The 27,813-nt window shown below is 46.7% G+C and overlaps 3 protein-coding genes across 3 annotated transcripts in view; 2 read left to right on the forward strand and 1 right to left on the reverse strand.

The window, feature by feature from the left end:
- LOC144485689 (uncharacterized) overlaps positions 1 to 27,813 on the reverse strand; it is a 259,005-nt gene that overhangs the window by 41,995 nt on the left and 189,197 nt on the right. The window lies entirely within an intron of this gene.
- On the forward strand, positions 5,975 to 7,035 carry LOC144485687 (uncharacterized). The gene has a single exon (XM_078203801.1). It carries the CDS (start codon positions 6,363 to 6,365, stop codon positions 7,032 to 7,034), a length of 672 nt encoding a protein of 223 aa, XP_078059927.1. The 5' UTR covers positions 5,975 to 6,362; the 3' UTR covers position 7,035.
- LOC144485654 (uncharacterized) overlaps positions 15,782 to 27,813 on the forward strand; it is a 38,053-nt gene continuing 26,021 nt past the window's right edge. The window contains 1 exon segment of the mRNA XM_078203752.1: positions 15,782 to 16,452. Within this exon segment, the coding sequence (XP_078059878.1) occupies positions 15,782 to 16,452 (671 nt within the window).

The following is a 27,813-nucleotide window of genomic DNA, read 5'->3' on the forward strand; positions in this document are numbered from 1 at the left end:
TATGTCAGATAGTGCTGAAACTCACTTAATTTTTTTATTCTCTGGTTATCTCTCTCTAAAAAAGCACCAAACACCTTCAATCTCTCTTCTCTGTCTGAGACAACATCGAATTTACAGAGACTCAATCTTCTCTCTCTGTTTTTTTTATTCATATGTGGGACACAGGTGCCGCTGACTGGCCAGCATTTATTACCCATCCCTAGTTGCCCTTGTTCAGAGGGCAGCTGAGAGTCAACCACATTGCTGTGGCCCTGGAGTCACATGTAGACCAGACCGGGTAAAGACAGCAGATTTCCTTCCCTAAAGGACATTAGCGAACCAGATGGGTTTTTCTGACAATGGTTTCATGGTCATCACTCGATTCTTAATTCCAGATGTTTTGAATTGAATTCAAATTCCACCATCTGCCATGGCGGTATTCGAATCTGGGTCCCCAGAAAATTTGCTGAGTTTCTGCATTAACATCTAGCGATAATACCACGAGGCCATTGTCTCCCCACTTCTCTCTCCCACTTCCTCTGACAGGCCCTGACTCACTCTCATTTTCTGATCACCCTCTTTGGGGGAAACTCATTCCTTTCTATAATTTCCCCTCATCTCTCCCAGTGATGACCCTCAGTCCATCTCCCAATTCATTGACTGTTAAAAACCCAAATAATCTTTGTTTATTGTTTAACATGGGAATGGAGATGAATGTAATGCTGAGAGCGGCAGCAATCTGTGTGGTTGTTCTTGATGCTGTCAGAGTGAGTTCACCCTCACAGACAGGAAGAATATTCACGGTGATAACATCTCAAACTGATGTCGCCTGTTTCACTCTCAGGAAATACAACTTCCTGTTTCTCTGCTGCCAGTTGCAAACCGCGCATCTCACTTCTGGGCAAAAAATAAATCCAGGGGCCACAATCTGGTGAGAACATGTATCAGTGCGGCCTATATCCATCCACAGAGACAGGGCAGAGTCACACAGGATCACATTGCAGTGACATTTACAAATGAGTCTGTTATTTCTGTTCAGAGTCTCCATTCCCGGATATAACGAGCTGTATTTGTGGATCAGTCACTGAGTTCCCTCTGCTCCCCATAGCTGGGGACTGATAGCCTGCTCCCTTATATTGTATATCATTCTCTCTGTATTGCTTGTTTCCTCTGTTTCTCAGCTTTTATCTCTGACCACCTCATCTTTCTGTTTTTTAAAATCTCTCTCAATGTTTCTGTCTTTCTGTCTCTCCTCTGGATCTCTCTCAGTCTCTGTGTGTTCCTATTTAACCGAGATGTTCAGCATCATGAAGGGTTTCTGATTGATTATAGAAGGAAAAACAGGGAAAAAAGCAGAAAAACTCAGCAAGTCAGAGAGAAACAGTTAACATTTTGAGTCCATATGATTCTTCAGGGCAGGAAAAACATGGGCTTTTCTGTCTTAGATCAGGGTACGTGATGGGGAGGTTTAATAGAGATGTTTAAAATGACAAACGATTTATGATAGTGTCAATGGAGAGGAACTGTTTCCCAGAAGCAGGAGGGTCTGTCGATGGGGAGAAACTTTCCCAGGTGCAGAAGGGTCTGTCGATGGGGAGAAACTTTCCCAGGTGCAGAAGGGTCTGTCGATGGGGAGAAACTTTCCCAGGTGCAGAAGGGTCTTTCGATGGAGAGAATCTATTTCCCAGGTATTGGAGGGTCTGTCGATCGGAAGAAACTGTTTCCCAGGTGCAGGAGAGTCTGTACACAGAGGGGATACAGAGATTTAACATTATTGACAACTTAACTGGAGAGGGTGATGAGGATGATTTTTTACACAATAATTTGATGCAATCTGGAATGTACAAACTGACAGGTGCGAGAAGCAGATTTCAAGTAAAGTTTATTGGTCACAAGTAAGGCTTACATTAACACTGCAATGAAGTTCTGTGAAATTCCCCGTGTCACCACAGTCCGGCACCTGTTTGGGTCAATGCATCTAACTAGCACGTCTTTCAGAATGTGGGAGGAAACCGGAGCACCCGGAAGAAACACACGCAGACACGGGGAGAACGTGCAAACTCCACACAGTGACTCAAGCCGGGAATTGAACCCGGCGCTGTGAAGCAGCAGTGCTAACCACTGTGCCGCCGTGCTGCCCAGCCACCGTGCTGCCCAATTTAATAGTAAATTTCAAAGAGAATTGGATAAATACTTGCAGAGGGAATTTGGCAGAACGATGGTAAATGGGATTAATTGACAGTTCACTCGTCTTTGTGACATTCTGAATGTTTCTCTCCTGAGGTTTTAACATTTGATCTTTTCACAATGTGTCTCAAACAGAAGATCAAAACATTGGGTTTGATGAGCTGTCAGATCTGTTTCCCATGTGACTGTAACTCAAGAATTGCAGATAAGCATGAGAAGGAACTGATTATTTTCAGTTCCTCTCACAGGTACACCTCAATATCAGAAATCTCTGGAGTTCCCCATGTCCTCATTATTCTCCCCTTGAGCATAACAGCTCTCAGTCAAGTAGAGTCAGTAACACATGTCTCTGCCATGATGTTTGCATTCCTATTTTACCACTCACCTCCCAGTGACACTCAGCATAACACACAAACCTCAAACTATCATTGCCCCCTTACATCTTGTCCTCCTCTTACAAGCAAATATTTGTTGGGCCTCTTGTCTCCCTTAATGTCAGGTTACCTGCAGGCAAAATGACCTCAGCGACACTGGAACCGATCTTTGTGATTATCATTGTTACACCAGATTCCAATCAGCCCCAGGACCTGCAGTTGTAAAATGCAGTAACATTTTAATATCAGGCAGGTTATTGTCAAATAGTAAGTGGCAGAGTGACAAATAACAGAATTGGAATATATTATATCAATAGACCATGACTCACTCGCTATCAAATGAGACCCAAACTTTGGTTATGGTGCACGAGATATTGACTGTATTATCATTACATTGGATCCCCGGGCCTAGAATACCCGACGCTAAAATGCCACCCTGACTACCTTCCATGGGAGTTCACCTCTGTTAGCCTGACAGCAGTTTACGTCCCACCCCATGCAGGCGTGAAGACGCCATTGGATGAAATATACACCACCACAAATAGCCTTGAGACGAGGCCTTGTCCTGAGGCCTTGTTCATCGTAGCCGAAACTTCAATCAGGCCAAGCTCAAGGGTGTTCTACCAAGGTACCTGCAACACATCTCCTGTTCCATCAGAGGCCCAAACATCCTAGACCACTGCTATACAAATATCAAAAATGCCTACTGCTCTATCACCAGCCCACACCTTGGAAAATCAAGTCTGTGCTCCTGCTCCCAGCTTAAAAGCAAAAACTGAAATGGGAGAATCTGCCAAAGAAAGTCGTGCAATATTGGTCTGAGGAATCGGATGATCTCCTACTAGACTGCTTAGAGTCAGTAGATTGGTCAGTATTTAAAAACTCTGTGACCAGCCTGAATGAGTCCTCCACTACAGTAACTGACTCATTAGTAAGCGTGTAGAAGACTGTGTGCCAAAGAAGCAAATCCATGTGTTTCCCAACCAGAAACCATGGATGAACAGGGATATCCACTGTCTGCTGAAGTTTAGATCTGAGACGTTCATGTCAGGCGACACTGACCTATACAAGACAGCCAGATATGATCTATGAAGATCCATCAAAGATGCCAAAAGACAGTACCGGATCAAGCTAGAATCCCAGGCTATCCACATGGATTCCCGTCGACTATGGCAAGGTCTGCAAGACATAAAAGGCTACGAGATTAAGGCAGGTAAAATCACCGGCTCCAATGCACCCCTCCCCACTGAGCTTCACACATTCTATGCCCGTTGTGAGCAAGAGGTCAGCGAGAGCACGCCCTCCATCCCAGAAGCCTCGAATGATTCTGTATGTTAGGTCACCAGTGCAGACATCAGAGTAGCCTTCTCAAAAGTCAACCCATGGAAAGCAACTGGCCCAGACGGGGTACCCCAATGAGCACTGAGGTCCTGCGTGGATCAGCTGGCAAGGGTATTCACAGACATCTTCAACCTCTCATTACAACAATCTAAGGTCCCTACCTGCTTCAAGAAGAGGACCATCATCCCGATACCAAAGAAAAGCCAGGGCAGCGTGCCTTAATGACTATCATCCGGTGGCTCTGACAAACCATCTTTTTGTGATTCATGCACAAGGACACCCAGGTCCCTTTGCGCAGCAGCATGCTGCAATTTATTACCATTTAAATGCATGGTTGGGGACCCCGCGCACCCCCGACATTCTCTCTCTCACCTTCTTCCATCGGGAGGGGGATGCAGAGGTCTTGGGGTCGCGTGCCGACCGACTCGAGAGCAGCTTCTTCCCGTGCTGCTGTCGGACTTTTGGGTGGGCCTATCTTGCATTGGGTTGGTCTTTCTCTGCACCCTAGCTGTGGCTGTGGCACTGCATTCTGCGCTCTCTCATTTCCTTCTCTATGAACGGTATGTTTTGTCTTTATAGCGCAGAAGAAACAATACTTTTCATTGTATGCTAAAACATGTGACAATTAAAAAAAATAGTCCATTTTGCTGTTATTCCTACCAAAATGGATGACCTCACATTTACCAACATTGTACTCGATTTCTGTTGGCAAAATAGGTTGCATGCTTACTTTTTAATTATACAATGTTCAGAGCACTAAATTTGACACACAGAATCATAGAATCCCTGTAGTGCAGAAGGAGGCCATTCGGCCCATCAAGCCTGCACCGACAACGATCCCATCCAGGCCCTATTCCTGTAATCTCATGCCCCAACATGAAAGGGGCAATTTATCATGGCTAATCCACCTAACCTGCACATCTTTGGACTGTGGGAGGAAACCCACGCAGACACGGGGAGAATGTGCAAACTCCACACAGTAACCTGAGGCTGGAATTGAACCCAGGTCCTTGGCGCTGTGAGGCAGCAGTGCTGACCACATGTGACCAATAACCAAGGACATGGCAGACATGACCAGTGTGTGAATTGCTGATGAATGGTCTTGTCCCTGTTGTTCCAATCTGTGTCCACAAAGGTACAATCCAATGGCAGAGCCATTGCCCAGCATTCACTGCGGGAGCTGCTGCGCAGGCGCACTGTTAGGTTGTGATTGGAGCATGCGCGGTGCGGGTGCTGCAGCTTGATGGAAGGGCGAGGCGGTCGTGTGGCTTTCGCAACGGGTGAAATAAAACACCCAGTGTGGATGGGGAACGGAGCCGGTGGGTGGAGAGATTTCATTAACACCGGACTCAGCTCGCAAAGTTCGAGTAAAAATCTAACGGTCCCCAATTTGGACAGAGAGGATTGTTCGGTAGTTCTCTCGGTGTGGGGCCTGGCTCACCGATCGCCATCTTTATAAGGGGCAATGTTCCGGTAAGGACGCTGCCATCTTTATAGGGGGCAATACCAGTAGCAGGAGAGAACTTTATGCATTTCTATGTTAAAAGCAAAATACTGAGGGTGCTAGAAATCTGAAATAAAAACCGAAAATGGTGGATTGCTACCCTTGGCTGACAGTAATGCATTTACAGGATACGCAAAAGAGAGAATTCACAATTCAAAACATTGCATCTAGATTCAGTCGATTCATCAAGATCATTGACCTTTGCATGTGCAAAGAAGCTGTTCTGTCTGTGGGAAATGATTTCAGCTATCAATGCGTCTGGTATTTGAAAATAAGAATGATAATTTCAAAATCAAGATTCCGCTTGACTGGAAATCATGGCAAAGTACTGCAGATGCTGAAATCTGACGAAGGGTCATCCTGACTCGAAAAGTTGGTTCTATTCTCTGTCCATGGATGCTGTTAGACCTGCTGAGAGTTTCCAGCATTTTTTGCTTTTGTTGTGACTGGGAATCAATGTGGGTGAGCAGGCACTGAGATCTTGGGGCTAACTGGACTTGCTGTCATAGAGTCACACAGCACAGAAAGAGATTCTTCAGCCCATAAGGGAACAAGCGAAGAAAAGATGTTCCACAGAATCAGAATTGTCTATTCAGAATTTCTGTCCTGTACTTACGAGGATTAATTTTATAAACTCCTTTTACAGGCTCTGAGAAAGGGAGGAATTCCAAACAACAACATCAAAACAAACATGACATCCAACATCTACTCACTTGATTCATCAGCGCTTGAATATTGTGGACCTTTGAATGTGGAATGAGAAATGTTTCTCTGTTTCTGTCTGAGGATTTCAAACTGAAAGTTTTGAAACAATTGACTGGAAAAGCACCGAGTGAGAGTGTTCCAGTGAACTGACTGTGGAAAGAGCTTTAACCAGTTATACAGCCTGATAGAACATCACAGCATTCACAGCACGGAGAAACCATACAGGTTTCAACTGATTGTCCAACTTGGAGAGTCACAAGGACACTGGCACCATGGAGAAACTGTGGAAATCTGGGGACTGTGGGAAGGGCTTCAATTACCCAACGCTGAAAACACATTACCATTGTCACACTGGGGAGACACCATTCACCTGCTCTGTCTGTGGGAAGCGATTCACTCAGTCATCCCATCTCACTGACCATCAACTTGTACACAGTGATCAGAGACCTTTTAAATGTTCTGATTGTGAGAAGAGGTTTAAAAGCAAGAAGCATCTGGTAGCACATCAGCTTGTTCATACTGGGGAGAGGCCGTTCCTCTGCTCTGTGTGTGGGAAGAGATTCAATCGGTCATCCCACCTTCTGACACATCAGCAAGTTCACACTGGGGAGAGACCATTCCTCTGCTCTGTGTGTGGTAAAGGATTCATTCAGTCATCCCAACTTCTGAGACATCAGCGAGTTCACACTGGGGAGAGGCCATTTACCTGCTCTGAGTGTGGGAAAGGATTCAGTCAGTTTTCTGACCTTCTGGTACACCAACGGGTTCACACTGGGGAGAGGCCATTCACCTGTTCTGTGTGTCGGAACAGCTTTGCTCAGTCATCTACTCTTCAGAGACACCAACGAGTTCATACTGGAGAGAGGCCATTCACCTGCTCTGAGTGTGAGAAGGGATTCATTCAGTTATCCGACCTTCTGAGACACCAGCGAGTTCACAAATGATTGTAGAATTTGGAGTTTGTCATTGTTGCTTTTAGAGACATCCAGGACTGAACATGTGGCTGTGTAAGCTGAGGTGTGTAAGAAATGTGTCCCAGCCACGCTCTTCCATGGTTCAGAGCTCTTAGAGACAGAACAGAAGCTCCTTTACAACTGGGTTTAGAGTCAGGAAGAACAACGGTGAATATTGGAAATGTGATGTCAAGTCAGAGATTGGTGTTAAATTGGGATCTGTTCCAGACTGAGACTCTGACAATAAATAGAAATGTGGAATGAACATTTAAAATGTTTGTGTGATATTCTTGATCAGACAATAACAGCACTCTACATTTTTATTGTCTCTTTAACACAGTAAATGTGAGAACTGACACTGTTTTCAGATGATGTCATTGATGGGAATATGTTCATGAGAAATAAGAGGCCAAGCCTCTGGAGACACCAGAGGTAAGTGTGGGAATGGGAAGCGAAGATATTATCAGTGATTCTCTGACTCTGATTGAAGAGAGAATAGTTTTAAAGTTTACTTATTTATTAGTGTCACAAGTAGACGTACATTAACACTGCAATGAAGTTACTATGAAAATCCCCTGGTCGCCACATTCCTGCACCTGTTCAGGTACACTGAGGAGAATTTAACATGGTCAATGCACCCTAACCAGCACATCTTTTGGACTGTGGGAGGCAACCAGAACATCCGGAGGAAACTCACGCAGACAAGGGGAGAATGTGCAGACTCTGCACAGACAGTGACCCAAGCCGAGAATCATACCCGGGTCTCTGGTGCTTGTGGCAGCAGTGCTAGCCACCGTACCACCCATATAGATCCAGGAGAGAGCAGCCCCACCCAGCTGCACAACAGTGGAGAGGGATGGAGCAGGATGATGTGGGCGACCTTGTCAAAGGCTGCAAATAGGTCGAGGATGAGAAGGGAGAGTTTATCTTTGTCGCAGTCACATAGGATGTCAGTGCGGACTTTGATAAGAGCTGTTTCAGTAATGTGGCAAGGCAGAAACCTGATTGAAGAATTCAAATATGGAGTTCTGGGAAAGATGGCCTTGGGTTTTGGGACATGACAAAACATTCAGTGTGAATGAGGGGGCGGGGCTGGAACACCAATGAGAGCGGCGGGTCCTCCAACCAATCGGAGTGAATGAGGGGGCGGGGCTGGAGGACCGAGCGCGAGCAGCGAGTCCTCCAACCAATCGGAGTAAATGAGGGGCGGGGCTGGAGGACCGAGCGAGAGCGGCTCGTCTTCCAACCAATCGGAGTGAATGAGGGGCGGGGCTGACGGCGAGTTGCACTGTGGTGATCTGGAGCATGCGCAGTGCCGATCACTGAGGATTGAGGCGGTTGTGGAAATATTCAGTCCACGCGATAAAACGGGTAAATCAGGAATGAGTGATGGAGCCGGTGGGTGGGCGGGCTTGGAGGCTTTATAAAAATCCCGTGTACGCCTCAAGTCCCCAATAGGAAGCTCGGATTCGATATTTGAACCGTTGACAACTGCTCGGGCTTTTTCCCCGATTCAGGCCCGGGTGAACGACCGCCATCTTGACAGTGTGTCGCCGAGCGCACGCGCAGACAGAGGGAGCTCCAGGCTCAGCCCCGCCCCTCATTCAGTCTGATTGGTCGGAGGACCAGCCACTCCAGCTCGGTCCTCCAGCCCCGCCCCCTCTTCCTATTGGTCAGAACTGCCGTCAATCAGTCCCCGGGCATTGTGAGCTGGAACAAACCCTTCAGAATCATTGTCAGCTCCCTGGTTTGCAGCTGCGGGGCTTCTCCCTCCCTCCCGGGAACAGGCCCAGGTTAACGGCCCCATCCTGGCTCAGCCACTGGAGGATGGTTCACATCAGAGGATGGGGGAGGGGGACAATAAGTTATACAATCCCGACAGTGCAGAAGGAGGCCATTCGGCCCAGTGAGTCTGCACCGACCACAACCCCATCCCTCACTGTTTGTATGTTCCCACAATTCTGGGAGACGCCAGCCTTACACAGCCTGACCTCAGTTCTGGCAAGACCCAGAGTTGCTGAGCAGAAACTGATAGCCAAGTTTCGCACACATGAGGACGGCCTCAACCGGGATCTTGGGTTCATGTCACACTATCTGTAACCCCCACGACTTGCCTGGACTTGCAAAATCTCACAAATTGTCCTGTCTGGAGACAATACACATCTCTTTAACCTGTGCTTAACCCTCTCTCCACTCGCATTGTCTGTACCTTTAAGACTTGATTACCTGTAAAGACTCGCATTCCAATCATTATTCTGTAAATTGAGTTTGTGTCTTTTTATGCCCTGTTTGTAATCAGAACTCCCACTCACCTGACGAAGGGGCAGCGCTCCGAAAGCTAGTGGCGTTTGCTACCAAATAAACCTGTTCGACCTTAACCTGGTGTTGTGAGACTTCTTACTGTTTTTACACCAGTCCAACGCCAGTATCTCCACATCATGACATTTAAGGGGACAGTAAAAAAAAAAAAAAAAAAAGACGGGTGGCACTTGAATCCCAGGGGGACCAATATCCTGGCGGGAAGGTTGGCTAAGGCTACTGGTGAGACTTTAAACTAGAAAGGTTGGGGGGAGGGAATCGAAATGAGGGGACTGAGAGCGAGGAGGTTAGCTCGCAAATAGATAAGGAATGTAGACAGGGTAAGAGGGAGGTTAGACGAGTGAGGGAGAAGGGAAGTGCTCAGGCTGAAGGTCTGAGATGTGTCTATTTTAATGCCAGGAGTGTAGTGAATAAAGTGGATGAGCTTGGAGCGTGGATTGCTGCTTCGAATTGTGATGTGGTGGCCATTACGGAGACTTGGATGTCTCAGGGACAGGACTGGGTGCTTCAGGTGCCGGGTTTTAGATGTTTCAGGAAGGACAGGGAGGGAGGCAAGAGAGGGGGGGGAGTGGCACTGTTGATCAGGGATAGTGTCACGGCTGTAGAGAAGGTGGACGCCGTGGAGGGACTGACTACGGAATCTCTGTGGGTGGAGGTTAGGAACAGGAAGGGGTCGGTAACTTTGCTGGGTGTTTTCTATAGGCCGCCCAATAGTAACAGAGATGTTGAGGAGCAGATGGGGAAACAGATCCTGGAGAGATGTAGGAATAACAGAGTTGTCGTGATGGGAGATTTTAATTTCCCAAACATAGATTGGAATATCCCTAGGGCTAGGGGTTTGGATGGAGAGGAGTTTGTTAGGTGTGTCCAGGAGAGTTTCCTGACACAGTATGTGGATAAGCCTACTAGAGGAGAGGCTGTTCTTGATCTGGTGCTGGCTAATGAACCTGGACAGGTGGAGGATCTCTCGGTGGGTGAGCATCTTGGGGATAGCGATCATAATTCTATCTCCTTCACGATAGCATTGGAAAGAGATAGGGTCAGGCAGGCTAGGAAAGTGTTTCTCTGGAGTAAAGGGAAATACAGTGTCATCAGGGAGGAAATTAGACGGGTAAATTGGAAGGAGGCATTCTTGGGGAAAAGTGCCGAAGGAAAGTGGAGGATTTTCAAGGAATGTTTGTCTGGAGCTCTGCATGACAACGTTCCGATGAGACAGGGGGGTGTTGGTAGGGTACGGGAACCGTGGTGCACGAAGGTTGTGATGAACCTGGTAAATAAGAAAAGAGAGGCGTACAGAAGGTTCAGAGAGCTAGGAGGTGTTAAGGATTTAGAGGAGTATACGCGATGTAGGAAGGAGCTTAAGAAGGAAATTAGGAGAGCGAGAAGGGGTCATGAGAAGACCTTGGCGGGTAAGATTAAGGAGAATCCCAAGGCTTTCTACAAATATGTCAAGAGTAAAAGGATGAGATGTGAAGGCATAGGACCCTTAAAAGGTGAAGGGGGAAAAGTTTGTGCGGAACCGTTAGAAATGGCGGAGGTGCTTAATGAATACTTTACCTCGGTATTCACGGTGGAAAGGGATCTGGGTGGTTGTACTGCTGGATTGCGGAGGACAGAAAGGATCGAGCATGTGGACATAAAGAAAGAGGATGTGTTGGAACTATTGAATGGCATCAAGGTTGGTAAGTCGCCGGGACCGGATGGGATGTACCCCAGGTTACTGTGGGAGGCGAGGGAGGAGATTGCGGAGCCTTTGGCGATGATCTTTGCATCGTCGATGGAGACGGGAGAGGTTCCGGAGGATTGGAGGATTGCGGATGTGGTCCCTATATTCAAGAAAGGGAACAGGGACAGCCCGGGAAATTACCGACCGGTGAGTCTAACCTCAGTGGTTGGTAAGTTGATGGAGAGGATCCTGAGAGACAGGATTTATGATCATCTAGAGAAGTTTAGTATGATCAACAGTAGGCAGCACGGCTTTGTCAGGGGCAGGTCGTGCCTTACGAGCCTGGTTGAGTTCTTTGAAAATGTGACCAAGCACATTGACGAAGGAAGAGCGGTGGATGTGGTCTATATGGACTTCAGCAAAGCGTTCGATAAGGTCCCCCATGCAAGACTTCTTGAGAAAGTGAGAGGGCATGGGATCCAAGGGGCTGTTGCCTTGTGGATCCAGAACTGGCTTGCCTGCAGAAGGCAGAGAGTGGCTGTGGAGGGGTCTTTCTCTGCATGGAGGTCAGTGACCAGTGGAGTGCCCCAGGGATCTGTTCTGGGACCCTTGCTGTTTGTCATTTTCATAAATGACCTGGATGAGGAAGTGGAGGGATGGGTTGGTAAGTTTGCTGACGACACCAAGGTAGGTGGTGTTGTGGATAGTTTGGAGGGATGTCAGAAGTTGCAGCGAGACATAGATAGAATGCAGGACTGGGCGGAGAAGTGGCAGATGGACTTCAACCCGGATAAGTGTGTGGTGATCCATTTTGGCAGATCCAATGGGATGGAGCAGCAGTATAAAATGAAGGGTACCATTCTTAGCAGTGTAGAGGATCAGAGGGACCTTGGGGTCCGGGTCCATAGGACTCTTAAATCGGCCTCGCAGGTGGAGGATGCGGTCAAGAAGGCGTATGGCGTACTAGCCTTCATTAATCGAGGGATTGAGTTTAGGAGTCGGGAGATAATGCTGCAGCTTTATAGGACCCTGGTTAGACCCCACTTGGAGTACTGCGCGCAGTTCTGGTCACCTCATTACAGGAAAGATGTTGAAGCCATTGAAAGGGTGCAGAGGAGATTTACAAGGATGTTGCCTGGATTGGGGGGCATGCCTTATGAGGATAGGTTGAGGGAGCTTGGTCTCTTCTCCCTGGAGAGACGAAGGATGAGAGGTGACCTGATAGAGGTTTACAAGATGTTGAGGGGTCTGGATAGGGTGGACTCTCAGAGGCTATTTCCAAGGGCTGAAATGGTTGCTACGAGAGGACACAGGTTTAAGGTGCTGGGGGGTAGGTACAGGGGGGATGTCAGGGGTAAGTTTTTCACTCAGAGGGTGGTGGGTGAGTGGAATCGGCTGACGTCGGTGGTGGTGGAGGCAAACTCGTTGGGGTCTTTTAAGAGACTTCTGGATGAGTACATGGGATTTAATGGGATTGAGGGCTATAGATAGGCCTAGAGGTGGGGATGTGATCGGCGCAACTTGTGGGCCGAAGGGCCTGTTTGTGCTGTGGCTTTCTATGTAAATTAATATAGGACAGATGTAGGACACTGCGGGCGTGCGGTGGACTGAAAGGATTGAGTATGTGGACTTTAAGAAAGAGGTTGTGCTGGAATCTTTGAATGGCATCAAGATAGATAAGTCGCCGGGTCCGGATGGGATGTACCCCAGGTTACTGTGGGAGGCGAGCGAAGAGATTGCAGAGCCTCTGGCGATGATCTTTGCGTCGTCGATGGAGACGGGAGAGGTGCCGGAGGATTGGAGGATTGCGGATGTGGTTCCTATTTTCAAGAAGGGGAATAGGGATAGCCCAGGTAATTACCGACCGGTGAGTCTAACCTCAGTCGTTGGTAAACTGATGGAGAAGATCCTGAGGGACAGGATATATGAGCATTTAGAGAGGTTTAGTATGCTCAAGAATACTCAGCACGGCTTTGTCAAGGGCAGATCGTGCCTTATGAGCCTGGTGGAGTTCTTCGAAAATGTGACTAAACACATTGACGAAGGGAAGGCGGTAGATGTGGTTTATATGTATTTTAGCAAGGCGTTCGATAAGGTCCCCTATGCAAGGCTTCCAGAAAAAGTAAGAGGGCATGGGATCCAAGGGGCTGCTGCCCGGTGGATCCAGAACTGGCTTGCCCAAAGGAGGCAGAGAGTGGGTATAGATGGGTATTTTTCTCAATGGAGGTCGGTCACCAGTGGTGTGCCCCAGGGATCTGTTCTGGGATTCTTGCTGTTTGTCATTTTCATAAATGACCTGGATGAGGAAGCGGAGGGATGGGTTGGTAAGTTTGCCGATGACACGAAGGTTGGTGGGGTTGTGGATAGTCTGGAGGGATGTCAGAAGTTACAGAGGGACATTGATAGGATGCAAGACTGGGCGGACAAGTGGCAGATGGACTTCAACCCAGATAAATGCGTCGTGGTCCATTTTGGTAGGTCAAATGGGATGAAGGAGTACAATATAAAGGGAAAGACTCTTAGTACTGGAGAGGATCAGAAGGACCTTGGGGTCCGGATCCATAGGACTCTAAAATCGGCCCCACAGGTGGAGGAGGTGGTTAAGAAGGCATAAGGTGTGCTGGCATTTATCAATCGAGGGTTTGAGTTTAGGAGTCCGGGGATAATGATGCAGCTATATAAGACCCTCGTCAGACCCCACTTGGAGTACTGTGCTCAGTTCTGGTCGCCTCACTATAGGAAGGATGTGGAAAAGATTGAAAGGGTGCAGAGGAGATTTACAAGGATGTTGCTTGGATTGAGTGGCATGCCTTATGAGGATAGGCTGAGGGAGCTCGGTCTTTTCTCCTTGGAGAGACGAAGGATGAGAGGAGACCTAATAGAGGTGTATAAGATGTTGAGAGGCATAGATCGGGTGGACTCTCAGAGGCTTTTTCCCAGGGTGGAAATATCTGCTACGCGAGGACACAGGTTTAGGGTCTGGGGGGTAGGTACAGGGGAGATGTTAGGGGTAGGTTTTTCACACAGAGGGTGGTGGGCGAGTGGAATCGGCTGCCGTCAGTGGTTGTGGAGGCGAACTCAATAGGGTCTTTTAAGAGACTCCTGGATGAGTACATGGGTCCTAATAGGATGGAGGGTTGTTGGTAGGTCTAGAAGGTAGGGATGTGTTCGGCACAACTTGTGGGCCGAAGGGCCTGTTTGTGCTGTAGTTTTTCTATGTTTCTATATGTCTAGTGTATATGGTACCCAGATTAGATATTTATGTTGCTGTAATAAAATACATTTATTATTATTTCTTGCATTGTAATATAAGGCTGCAGCGATGTTATACATTTCCAGTCATAAAGTCATTACAGCACAGAAGGAATCCATTTGGTAACTCGAGTCCATTCTGACTCTCTGCATAACATTCCAGTCCCATTCTCACTCTATATCCCATTCTCCTGAAAGTTTATTTCCTTCAAGTGCCCATCCACTTTCATTTTTAAATAGAATCCATAGATATGGATGGAGATTTACAACTTTTTGGGAATGAAATAGGAAAGAATGTTCCATAGAAACTAGAATTGTCTGCTCTGAATTTCTATCCTATACTGACTGTGATGACTTTTACAAACTCATTTCATCGGATTTTGAAGGAGGAATCACAGGCAAAAATCTCAATCGTCACGTCTAGACAGAGTCATATTCCTTGGGATCTGAATATCTTGTAATATGGAACTGTAGCTCCGTTATATATTTCCAGAAATCTCTTCCCTCAGAGGGTTGTTAGTCATTTGGATTTCTCTTCCACAGGGACCAGTGGAGGCTGAGGATCATTGAATATATTCCAATTAGACAGATTTTTGACTGACAAGGGTGTTGAGGGTTATGGGGAACAGACAAGAAGATGGAGCAAAAGCTAAGATGTGAGGGGATTTCTTCACTCAAGGATCTGGTGAAGCTTTGGAATTCTCAACCCCTGAGGACAGTGAAGCCTCAGTCATCAACTATTTTCAAGAGAGAGATTGATTGGTTTCTAGATATTGAAGATATCAAGGGATATGGGTTTAGTGTGGGGAGAATGATGCTGAGGTAGATGAACGAATTATCTCATTGAATAGTTTAAAAGGCTCGATGGGCCAAATGGCCGACTGCAGCTCCTATTTGTAATGGTCTCTGTGTCCAGGACAGGAAGCAGTGAGCATGGATCTGTTAATCAGCCTCAATCAGCACCTTCAGGAGAATTGGGAGGGTGAATATTAGATACAGCAGAGTGAGAATGGAGGGAGAGTGTGTGGGATGGAGATTTACAGCTTTTTGGGACTGAAATAGGAAAGAATGTTCCATAGAAATTGGAATTGTCTGTTCTGAATTTCTATCCTGTACTGACACTGATGACTTTTATAAACTTGTTTTACAGGATATTGAAAGAGGAATCACAGACTGAAATCTCAAACGTCACATCGAGATCTGACAGAGTCATATTCCTTGGGAGCTGAATATCATCGGCCTTTGAATCTGGAAGGAGAAATGATTGTCCAGTCTGTTGATTTGAAAAGATTTCAAACATCAGTGTGACTGGAAAAGCACGAACACACTGCCACACTCGAGTGAGAGTGTTCCAATGCACTGACTAAAGAGCTTTAACCAGTTACACAGTCTGAATAAGTATCGCAACATTCACAGCGGGGAGAGACTGTAATCTTGTTGTGAGTGAAGACGAGGCTTCAACTGATTGTCCACCCAAGAGAGCGGCAAGGACACCTGCACCATGGAGAAACCATGGAAATGTGGGGACTGTGGGAAGAGATCCAGAGCCCCATCAGAGCTGGAAGCTCATCAGCGCAGCCACACTGGGGAGAGACCATTCACCTGCTCTCAGTGTGGGGAGGGATTCACTCAGTCATCCAGCCTGCAGACACACCAGCGAGCTCACACTGGGGAGAGGCCATTCACCTGCCCTCAGTGTGGGAAGGGATTCGCTTGTTCATCCAACCTGCGGGCACACAAGTGGGTTCACACTGGGGAGAGGCTGTTCACCTGCTCTCAGTGTGGGAAGGGATTCACTCGGCCTTCCAACCTGCGGACACATGAGCACATTCATTCTGGGGAGAGGCCATTCACCTGCTCTCAGTGTGGGAAGGGGTTCACTCGGTCACATGACCTGCAGAAACACCAGCGAGTCCACACTGGGGAGAGGCCATTCACCTGCTCTCAGTGTGGGAAGGGATTCACTCAGTCATCCCACCTGCACAAACACCATCGTGTTCACACTGGGGAGAGGCCGTTCACCTGCCCTCAGTGTGGGAAGGGATTCTGTGATTCATCCAGTCTGCGGATACACCAGCGAGTTCACACTGGGGAGAGGCCGTTCACCTGCTCTGTGTGTGAGAAGAGATTCAGTCTTTCATCCCACCTGCGGAGACACCAGCGAGTTCACAAGTGATTCGAGGGGTTGGATTCTGCTGTTATTGTTTCTGCTCTCAATTACAGCCAGGACTGCATTTTGTTCATTCTCACAGTTGGTCAATGGGGAGGGTCGGAGGGTTTCTTTCTGCTGGACTGGCCGGTCTCATGACTTTGCCTCCAGTGAGCTGATGCTCTTTGAGACTTGTTGCGAATACCTGGTTTCAAATTTCACACGGATCACAGAGTGACAGGGTGTTAGGAAGTTAAGAGTCACTATTTCTGTTTGAAACCCCCTCAAATGCCCCTCCAATTTCCTTTGTAATTGTTTATTGTCTCCACTTCCTCCTCCCTCGTAGGCAGCGAGTTCCAGGTCATTACCATTCGCTGCATCAAAATTTTCTTCCTCACATCCCTCCCCTGCATCTCTGACCCAAAACCATAAATCGGTGACGCCCCTCGTCCTTGTTCCATCAGCGAATGGGAACAGCTTTTCTTTGTCCACCTTATCTAAACCTGTCAGAATCTTGTCCACCTCTATCAAATCTCCCCTCAACCTCCTTTGCTCCAAGAGGAACAACCCCAACCTGACATCGACAATAAAGAACAAACTAACAGAATATGTTAATACCTGAAATCAAATGGGATTGTTGAATTTCAGTTTTAACGATATTGTAAATATCTTGTCCTGGACAATAAAGGAATTGGAATAACTCACCTTGGGGGGGGTGTGGTTGAATGGAATATATCAATCTGCTATCCACCTATAGTTAGTGAAAATCTGGAATGTGTAGCTGGAAATCCCTCCTTATGGGTGTACTTACACCTGAGGCATTGTAGCAGTTTAAGAAGGCAGTGTTGGGGTTGACCATGGCCGAGGCAGCTACATACAGCCACATATTCTGTTACAATTGAAGGACAGTGAGAGTTTTAACAACACCAGGTTAAAGTCCAACAGGTTTATTTGGTAGCAAATGCCATTAGCTTTCAGAGCGCTGCTCCTTCATCAGTTGGAGTGGAAATCTGCTCCCAAACAGGGCACAGAGACACAAAATCAATTTACAGAATACTGATTAGAATGTGAATCTCAACAGCCAACCAGGTCTTAAAGATACAGACAATGTGAGTGGAGGGAGCATTAAGCACAGGTTAAAGAGATGTGTATTATCTGCAGACAGGACAACCAGTGAGATTCAGCAAGTCCAGGAGGCAAGCTGTGGGGGTTACTGATAGTGTGACATAAAGCCAATTTATCTTTCAAGGGGTGAGTGTCTCTGAGAGGTATGCAACTGGAAAACATTTTCCATTCACCTCCTGCGTTGCTGCAGTATATGGATATTGTTCTCACTCTGCCAGCAGGGCTGTGGGATTAATTATTCAGATCTTAAAGACAGCCCGACTGGGCAGGATGTGCCAAATGGTTTCCATCTGTGATGTATCGTTCCACAAAACAGAATATTCAGCATAGAACAGTACAGCACAGAACAGGCCCTTCGGCCCACGATGTTGTGCCGAGCTTTATCTGAAACCAAGATCAAGCTATCCCACTCCCTATCATCCTGGTGTGCTCCATGTGCCTATCCAATAACCGCTTAAATGTTCCTAAAGTGTCTGACTCCACTATCACTGCAGGCAGTCCATTCCACACCCCAACCACTCTCTGCGTAAAGAACCTACCTCTGATATCCTTCCTATATCTCCCACCACGAACCCTATAGTTATGCCCCCTTGTAATAGCTCCATCCACCCGAGGAAATTGTCTTTCAACATTCACTCTATCCCCTTCATCATTTTATAAACCTCTATTTAGTCTCCCCTCAGCCTCCTCCGCTCCAGAGAGAACAGGCCTAGCTCCCTCAACCTTTCCTCATAAGACCTACCCTCCAAACCAGGCAGCATCCTGGTAAATCTCCTCTGCACTCTTTCCAGCGCTTCCACATCCTTCTTATAGTGAGGTGACCAGAACTGCACACAATATTCCAAATGTGGTCTCACCAAGGTCCTGTACAGTTGCAGCATAACCCCACGGCTCTTAAACTCCAACCCCCTGTTAATAAAAGCTAACACACTATAGGCCTTCTTCACAGCTCTATCCACTTGAGTGGCAACCTTTAGAGATCTGTGGATATGGACCCCAAGATCTCTCTGTTCCTCCACAGTCTTCAGAACCCTACCTTTGACCCTGTAATCCACAGTTAAATTAGTCCTACCAAAATGAATCACCTCACATTTATCAGGGTTAAACTCCATTTGCCATTTTTCAGCCCAGCTTTGCATCCTATCTATGTCTCTTTGCAGCCGACAACAGCCCTCCACCTCATCCACTACTCCACCAATCTTGGTGTCATCACCAAATTTACTGATCCACCCTTCAAACCCCTCCTCTAAGTCATTAATAAAAATCACAAAGAGCAGAGGACCAAGCACTGATCCCTGTGGCACTCCGCTAGCAACCTGCCTCCAATCCGAAAATTTTCCATCCACCACCACCCTCTGTCTTCGATTAGACAGCCAGTTACCTATCCAATCGGCCAACTTTCCCTCTATCTCACACCTCCTCACTTTCATCATAAGCCGACCGTGGGGGATCTTATCAAACGCCTTACTAAAATCCATGTATATGACATCAACTGCTCTACCTTCATCAACACACTTAGTTACCTCCTCAAAAAATTCAATCAAATGTGTGAGGCACGACTTGCTCTTCACGAATCCGTGCTGACTATCCCGGATTAATCCGCATCTTTCTAAATGGTCTAAATAAAGGGTCTGAAGGCAGAGCTGGTTAAGCCACACAAAATAAGGGACATTTGATATTTTGATCTTTGATTTGTTTTGAATTATTGTTATTGCATATTGTTATGATCCTGGTTGGGACTGTTGAGAGAGAAATTTGAACACCCAGTGAGTAACAAAGAATTACGCCACAAAATTCTATGCATGTAAACAAAAACAAACTTTATTGGATATGAAAAACAAAAGAAAATTAAAAACCAATACGACAAACAGAACACTGTAGTTTAGAAAGACTACATTATAAACTCAGTTCTACTTTTTAACTTCTACCCCCAAGATTTCCCTTCTAAACGATATCTTGAAGGTTCATTCAGTTCTGTTCCTGTGAACATATGGAAGGTACGTCAAAGCTCCCCAGAATTCACTTTAATTCTCCTCAGTATTCCAGCTATTTTCCAAGATTTCATGGGGGTCTTTTCATTAACTTTTGACTGAACAACCCTCCAACTTTCCTTCAAGGTCTCAAAACTATGGAACTCCTCAGTCCAAGCCTGAGCTTCACTGCCTTCTTGCTGAGGGATTTAAACATTCGGAACAGCCCTGGTCCCTCATGATCCTCGAGGCTTCTAGTCCCACAGCTGGTTCACAGCTCCCGCTCCCACAGCTGGTTCACAGCTCCCACTCCCACAGCTGGTTCACAGTGGGAGTGTCATTGGCCGAGTAATGCAGAGACCCAGCAAAGGATCCGGGGACAGGCAGCTGGTGGGATTTGAATTCAGTGAATCAATCTGGAATTATATAAAGTTAGTCTCAGTAACGGTGACCATGAAACTATCATCGATTGTTGTAAAAACCTGTCCGGTTCACCCTATTAATGCTCCCTATTAGGGAAGGAAATCTGCCATCCTTACCCGGTCTGGCCTACATGTGAATCCAGACCCACACAGCGATGTGGGTGACTCTTAACTGCCCCTCTGAAATGGCCGAGCAAGTCACTCCGTTCAGGGGCAATTAGGAGCTGAGCAACGTGTGCTGGGGCTTTGCCAGCAGTGTCCACATCCCAGGAAAGAATAAAGAATATTCCACGGAAAGTGATGGGTGATTTGAAATGAATTGAAAGTAGGTCAGGAGGTGCTCGTATCGTCCAGAGCTGCTTTTCAATGGATCCTCCTGTTTAAAATAAAAACACATCAGTGTGCCCCTTTCCCAGACACACTGACCTTGGAATATCACAATGCTGTTTTTAAACATTCCTATGTTAAAGAATCAGTCATTTAGAATTGTGAAACAGACAGAAATTAAATGTTCCATTTTTCCTGGGATCCTCCTGTGCCTGGCACCGGTGTCCTGAACAAGGTTATTAACATTCTCTGGGTTAAAGGTTCCTCCTGGTTCTTGCTGTCTGTTGTGTCCTTTGTCACAGTCGGTACCAGGACATTTCTATTGAAAGGTTGTTAAGAAATTCCAGTGAATTCCAGCCCCTTGTGTAACGTTCCATTTGGTGTGCGTCAGATTCAGAGATGTCCACGTGTGTGTGAAAAGGGTTCTGGGTAAGGGTTTTAACCCTTCTTTCCCCGTTAGTAACAATGAGCCCTGTATTCAATTCTAAAGTATAAAGTCCTCATTAGATATCAATTCTACCTGTTATCTACATTTCACCAACCAGTCTATATTTTCATCACAGGACTGCAGTGGGAGCACCGTCAACATCTTACTGACTGGATCGATTTTATCGAGGAGGTGACGAAGGTGATCGATGAGGGTAGAGCAGTGGATGTTGTGAACATGGATTTTAGTGAGGCTTTCGACAAGGTCCCTCATGGTCGGCTCATCCAGAAGATTAAGATGCATGGGATTCACGGTCACTTGGCCACTTGGATTCAGAATTGACTTGCCCATAGAAGTCAGGGAGTAGTGGTGGAGGGTGTTTTTCTGACTGGAGGTCCATGACTAGTGGTGTTCTGCAGGGATCCGTACTGGGACCTGCGCTATTTGTGATATATATAAATAACTTGGATGAAAACGTGGATGGGTGGGTTAGTAAGCTTGCAGATGACACAAAACTAGATGGAGTTGTAGATAATGTCAAAGGTTGTCAAAGGATACAGTGGGATGTAGATCAGCTGTAGATATGAGTGGAGAAATGGCAGATGGATTTTAATCCGGGCAAGTGTGAGGTGCTGCACTTTGGGAGATCAAATATTAAGGATAAGTATGCAGTTCATGTACAGAGGTCTTGGGGTTCAAGTCCAGAGCTCCCTGAAATTAGCCACACAAATATTTATCGGTAAAGAAGGCATATGGCATGCTGGCCTTTATTGAGTACAAGAGTCAGCGTGTCATGTTGCAGCTTTATAAAACTTTGTTTGGGCCGCACTTAGAATATTGTGTTCAATTCTGGTCGCCACATTACAGAAAGGATGCAGAGGTTTTGATGAGGGTGCAGAAGAGGTTTCCCAGGATGCTGCCTGGATTGGAGGGTGTGAGCGACTGACAAACGAGGGTTGTTTTCTCGAGAGCGGTGGAGGGTGAGGGGAGATCTGATAGCAGTCTATAAAATGAGAGACATAGAATCTTTTCCCTCAGAGTTGATATGTCTAATACCAGGGAGCATGCACTTAAGGTGAGATGGGGAAAGTTCAAAGGAGATGTGAGAGGTAAGGTTTTTACACAGAGAGTGGTAGGTGTCTGGAATGCGCTGCTCGGAGTGGTGGTGGAGGCAGATACGATAGGGGCGTTTAAGGGGGTTTTAAATAAGCACATGAATATGCAAGGAATAGAGGAATATGGACCAAGGGCAGGCAGAAAGGAAGAGTTTAATTTGACATCATGTTCGACACAACATGGTGGGCTGAAGGGTCTGTTCCTGTGCTGTACTGTTCTATGTTCTATTTGTGATCTCCATTTAGAAAAAGGAAACAGAGGCACTGGAGAAGGGGCAAGAAAGATTCACAAGAATAATCCCAGAACTGTCATCACTTCTGAACTCACTGGTGTTTCACCAAGTTTGCTGACTGAGTGAATCCCTTCCCAGTCAGAGCAGGTGACCAGCCTCTGCCTGGTGTGAACTCACTGGTGGGACATTAGTTCCCGAGAGCTTTTGAAGCCGCGCCCACATTTAAAGGGTCTCTCCTGGGTGTGATGATGTTGTGTCTGGGCAGGCTGGATAACTGAGTAAATCCTTTCGCACACACCGAGCAGGTGAATGGTTTCTCCCCGGTGTGAACTCACTGGTGTTTCAGCAGTGTTGGTGATATTCTAAACCTCCTTGAACAGTGAGAGCAGCTGAACGGCTTCTCCCCGGTGTGAATGTGCTCGGGGATCATCAGTTCCTGAGAGCTTCTGAAGCCGGCCTCTCAGGCAGAGCATTTAAAGGGTCTCTCCTTGGAGTGAGTGGCTTTGTGTCTCAGCAAGCTGGATGAAGCAGTGAATCGCTTCCCACACACAGAGCAGGGGAATGGTCTCTCCCCGGTGTGAACTCGCTGATGTATCCGCAGGTTGGATGACGTTTTAAACCTCTTTGAGCAGTGAGAGCAGCTGAACGGTCTCTCCTCAGTGTGAGTGCGCTGGTGGGACACCAGATCCTGAGAGCTTTTGAATCCGCTCCCACAGTCAGTGCATTTAAAGGGTCTCTCATTGGTGTGAGTGAGATTGTGTGTGTGCAGGTGGAATGACTGAGTGAATTCCTTCCCACACACAGAGCAGGTGAATGGTCTCTCCCCAGTGTGAACTCGCTGGTGTCTCTGCAGGTTGGATGAAGTTCTAAATCTCTTTGTGCAGTGAGAGCAGCTGAACGGTCTCTCCTCAGTGTGAATGCGCTGGTGGGACATCAGTTCTCGAGAACGTTTGAATCCACTCCCACAGTCAGAGCATTTAAAGGGTCTCTCCTGGGTATGAGTGACCTTGTGTTTCTGCAGGCTGCATAAATGAATAAATCCCATCCCACACACAGAGCAGGTGAACGGTCTCTCCCCAGTGTGACTGCGTTGATGAATTTCCAGCTCAGATGGGAACCTGAATCCCTTCCCACAGTCTCCACATTTCCATGGTTTCTCCATGGTGCGGGTGTCCTTGTGACTCTCCAGGTTAAACAATCAGTTAAATCTCACACAGAACACGGGTACAGTCTCTCCCCACTGTGAATGCTGCGATGTATTTTCAGGCTGTGTAACTGGTTAAAGCTCTTTCCACACTCAGTGCACTGGAACACTCTCACTCGGGTGTGTGTATCTCAGTGCATTTCTAGTCACAGTGATGTTTACAATCTTTTGAAGCCAAGAGGCCAAACAAACATTTCTCCTGCTCGATTCAAAGGCCGATGATATTCAGGTCCCAAGAAATCGAGTCACTCTGTCAGATCTAGATGTGATGTTGGAGATTTCTGTCTGATTTCTCCTTGTCTAATATCCTGTAAGTCAATTTAGAAAAAACATCGCAATTCAGAATACGATCGAAATTCAAATCTACATTTCTAGTTTCTATGGAGCATTCATTAAAGACACAGTCATGGAGCATTAAACTTGCCGAGCAGGGCCTCCCGTATCAGCACACAGGCAGCTGCTTTGTGAGACTGCCAGCAGTACAGACAAGTCAGAGATAAGGGTGTCCTCAGAAGTGGGATTCATTGTGAAAGCTCAGGGACGGTTGATAAGATGCAGCAATTCTATGATTCTAATGAACATTCTTTCCTCTCCCATTCCCCAAAAGCCGTGAATCTCCATCCCACACACTCTCCCTCCATTCTCACTCTGCTGTATCTAATATTCACCCTCCCAATTCTCCTGAAGGTGCTGATTGAGGCTGATTGACAGATCCATGCTCACTGCTTCCTGTCCAGCACAGAAATCAGAACAAATAGGAGCTGCAGTCAGCATTCGGCCCATCGAGTCTGCTCAACCATTCATTGAGATTATTGGTTGATCTACCTCTGCATTATTTTCCCCACACTGTCCCCCATATCCATCGATATCTTCAATATCTGGAAACCTATCAATCCCTCTCTTGAAAAATCTTGATGACTGAGGCTCTATAGTCCTCTGGGGTAGAGTATCCAAAACATCACCACATCCTTGAGTGAAGAAATCCTTCCTCATCTGAGCTTTCTCTCCATTTTCCAGCCTGTTCCCAATAATTATTGACTCCCTTGTCATTCAAAAACTGTCTAACTCATCCTTGAATATATTCAATCCCTCCACTGGTCCCTATGGAAGAGAAATCTAGATACTAACAATTCTCTGAGGGAAGAGATTGTTGGAAATATATAATATAGCTGCAGTCCAAAATTACACAGCCAGATATAATAAGTGTATTTTATTACAGAGCTATAAATAATATATCTAATCTGTACCATATAACAACAGGGGAGCTGATAGCCTTGTGGTATTATCGCTAGACTATTAATCCAGAAACTTAGCTAATGCTCTGGGGACTCAGGTTCGAATCCTGCCACGGCAGATGGTGGAATTTGAATTTAAGGGAAGGAAATCTGCCGTCCTTACCCAGTCTGGCCTACATGTGACTCCAGAGCCACAGCAATGTGGTTGACTCTCAACCATCCTCCGAAATGGGCCAGCGAGCCATTCAGTTCAAGGGCAATTAGGGATGGGCAATAAATGCTGGCCCAGCCGGCAATGCCCGTGTCCCAAGGATGAATAAAAAAAACCCAACATCAGACATTTCTCTGTCCTATATTAGTTTACTGTCCCCTTTAATATATATCAGAAATTAGATGGGCACATGAAGGAAATAAAGTTGCAGGGGAAAGGGAATATAGAAAGGGAATGGGACTGACTGGATTGTTCTACAAAGAGTCGGGATGGACTCGAGTTACTGAATGGACTCCTTCTGCGCTGTAATGACTCGATGAGTGGAAATATATAACATAGCTTCAGTGCTACATTACAAGATGAGAAATAATAATAAATGTACTTTGTTACAGAACCATAAATAATATACTAAATCTACAATATAACAACACTAAGCATATCTCTGTCCTATATTAATTTATTGTTCTATTAAATGTCAGCCATCCCCTGGGGAAACCAGCCCTTTAATTGTGAACATTAGGAAAGGGACCATCCTTTCAACCAGACAAATCAATGTGTCAAGCTGAGGGAGCAAAGGATGTCAATGTCTTTAAGAGAGAGAGAGAGACCTGGGCCAACCTTTCCAGAGTCTGCAGCCTCCCTGGATTCACTTCCTTTCCCTTCAGTTGCTGCAAGTCCCCAATTTCCCCCAGAATGAAAAAAGAAATGGAAAGGGGGATAAAAGAAAGTGTTTTACTCACAGATGTGGGAGACAGAAGGAAGTTTGAGTCTGTCTATAGCTCAATCTTCATTCGGCGAGAACAGCAGCAGCAGCTTTCCGGGTGAACAAGCTCATTGTCTGGTTTCCGCATTCAGACAATGGGGGGGCTCTGGTTGGCTGCAGGAGAAAGGTACTTCCGGTCCTCCAACTCTTCCCATTGGTCAATACCTCTGCGTGCTGGTGGGAAGGGGCGGGCAGCCCTCCGCACATGCGCATCTGCCCCTCTCCCTTGGACATGCGCAGTCCTGGGCTGAGGGGAGGGGGAGATCACCGAGCGGGTTCTCGCTCTGGCCGGAGCCGCCAGCCGGTTGCCTGGAAACCTTGGCTCGAGGAGGTGCAAGGGGAGGTGAACAATGGGTGGGTGCGGGGCTCCCGCGTCCGCTCGCCGAGCCTGCGCACTGGAACCCCAGGACGTCATCGCGGAGCAGGCTGATGTCTATTGGCTGATTCAGGCAGGGCTCCGTTGTGACGTCACCGTGGGGACGTTGTCCAATGAGCTTCAGAGTGAAACTTCCTCCTCTGGGCAACATCTGGGAGGAAATCAATGTTTCCCCCTTTCCATTTCTTTTCTCATTCTGGGGGAAATTGGGGACTTGCAGCAACTGAAGGGAAAGGAAGTGAATCCAGTCTGTACATTCCACACATTGTTAGTCCAGTCAGATAGACATATATCTGTCTGGCCGCCTGCATGGAGATTTTCAGTTCTCTGTGTCCAGGACAAGCGATTCCCTTCTTTTTGAGGTCTGCCCTTTTGATCTGTCCCTCATTTAATTTAATTTGGTTTACTTGTTTTGCCAAAAAGATGAACAGAATAGTTAATGATTTATTTCAAGTTTAATTGTTTTGCCAAAAAGATTAACAGAATGTTTATTTGTCCCTCAGTTGATTTGATTTAGTTTAATTGTTTTACCGAAAAGATTGACAGGAAGCAGTGAGCACGGATCTGTCAATCAGCCTGAATCAGCACCTTCAGGAAAATTGGAAGGATGAATATTAGATACAGCAGAGTGAGAATGGAGGGAGAGTGTGTGGGATCGAGATTTACAGCCTTTGTGGAATGAGAGAGGAAAGAATGTTCTATAGAAACTAGAATTATCTGTTCTGAATTACTATCTTGTACTGAGTGATGACTTTTGTAAACTCCTTTTACAGGATATCAGGTGATGAGGATTTACAGACAGAAATCTCAAACCAAACGTCCCGTCCTCACTCAATTCATCAGGATCTGATTATCATTGGCCTTTGAATCCAGAAGAAGAAATGTTTCTCTGTACCGTCTGCTTCAGAAAGTTTTAAACATCGATGGGAGTGGCAAATCACCGAGACACACACATACTCGAATGAGAGTGTTCCAGTGCACTGACTGTGGAAAGAGCTTTAACTAGTTACACAGCCTGAAAAAATATTATAGCATTCACAGCGGGAGAGACTTTACTCATGTTCTGTGTGTGGATGAGGTCTCAACTTTGAATCAAAACAATTCTGTGATTTATTCATTCGTGGGACATGGGCATCGCTGGCTGGCCAGGACAAGCCCTCCGAATACACAGGATCTGCTCGGATGAGGAGGATCGCAACAGACACCTCCAGACACTGAAAGATGCCCTCATAAGAACAGGATATGGCGCTCGACTCATCGATCAACAGTTCCGACGCGCCACAGCGAAAAACCGCACCGACCTCCTCAGAAGACAAACACGGGACACGGTGGACAGAGTACCCTTCGTCATCCAGTACTTCCCCTGAGCGGAGATGCTACGGCATCTCCTCCGGAGCCTTCAACATGTCATTGATGAAGACGAACATCTCGCCAAGGCCATCCCCACACCCCCACTTCTTGCCTTCAAACAACCGCACAACCTCAAACAGACCATTGTCCGCAGCAAACTACCTCGCCTCCAGGAGAACAGTGACCACGACACCACACAACCCTGCCACAGCAACCTCTGCAAGACGTGCCGGATCATCGACACGGATGCCATCATCTCACGTGAGAACACCATCTACCAGGTACACAGTACATACTCTTGCAACTCGGCCAACATTGTCTACCTGATACGCTGCAGGAAAGGATGTCCCGAGGCATGGTACATTAGGGAGACCATGCAGACGCTATGACAACGGATGAATGAACACCGCTCGACAATCACCAGGCAAGACTGTTCTCTTCTGTGGGGGAGCACTTCAGCAGTCACGGGCATTCAGCCTTGGATCTTCAGGTAAGCGTTCTCCAAGGCGGCCTTCACGACACATGACAGCGCAGAGTCGCTGAGCAGAAACTGATAGCCAAGTTCCGCACACATAAGGACGGCCTAAACCGGGATGTTGGATTTATGTCACATTATCAGTAACCCC

This window comes from Mustelus asterias, unplaced genomic scaffold (genome assembly GCF_964213995.1).
Source record: "Mustelus asterias unplaced genomic scaffold, sMusAst1.hap1.1 HAP1_SCAFFOLD_210, whole genome shotgun sequence".
NCBI lineage: Eukaryota > Metazoa > Chordata > Chondrichthyes > Carcharhiniformes > Triakidae > Mustelus > Mustelus asterias.

Excerpts from the sequence above, each read along its gene's own strand:
- LOC144485687 (XM_078203801.1), top strand. The coding sequence starts at position 6,363 with ATGGAGAAACTGTGGAAATCTGGGGACTGTGGGAAGGGCTTCAATTAC.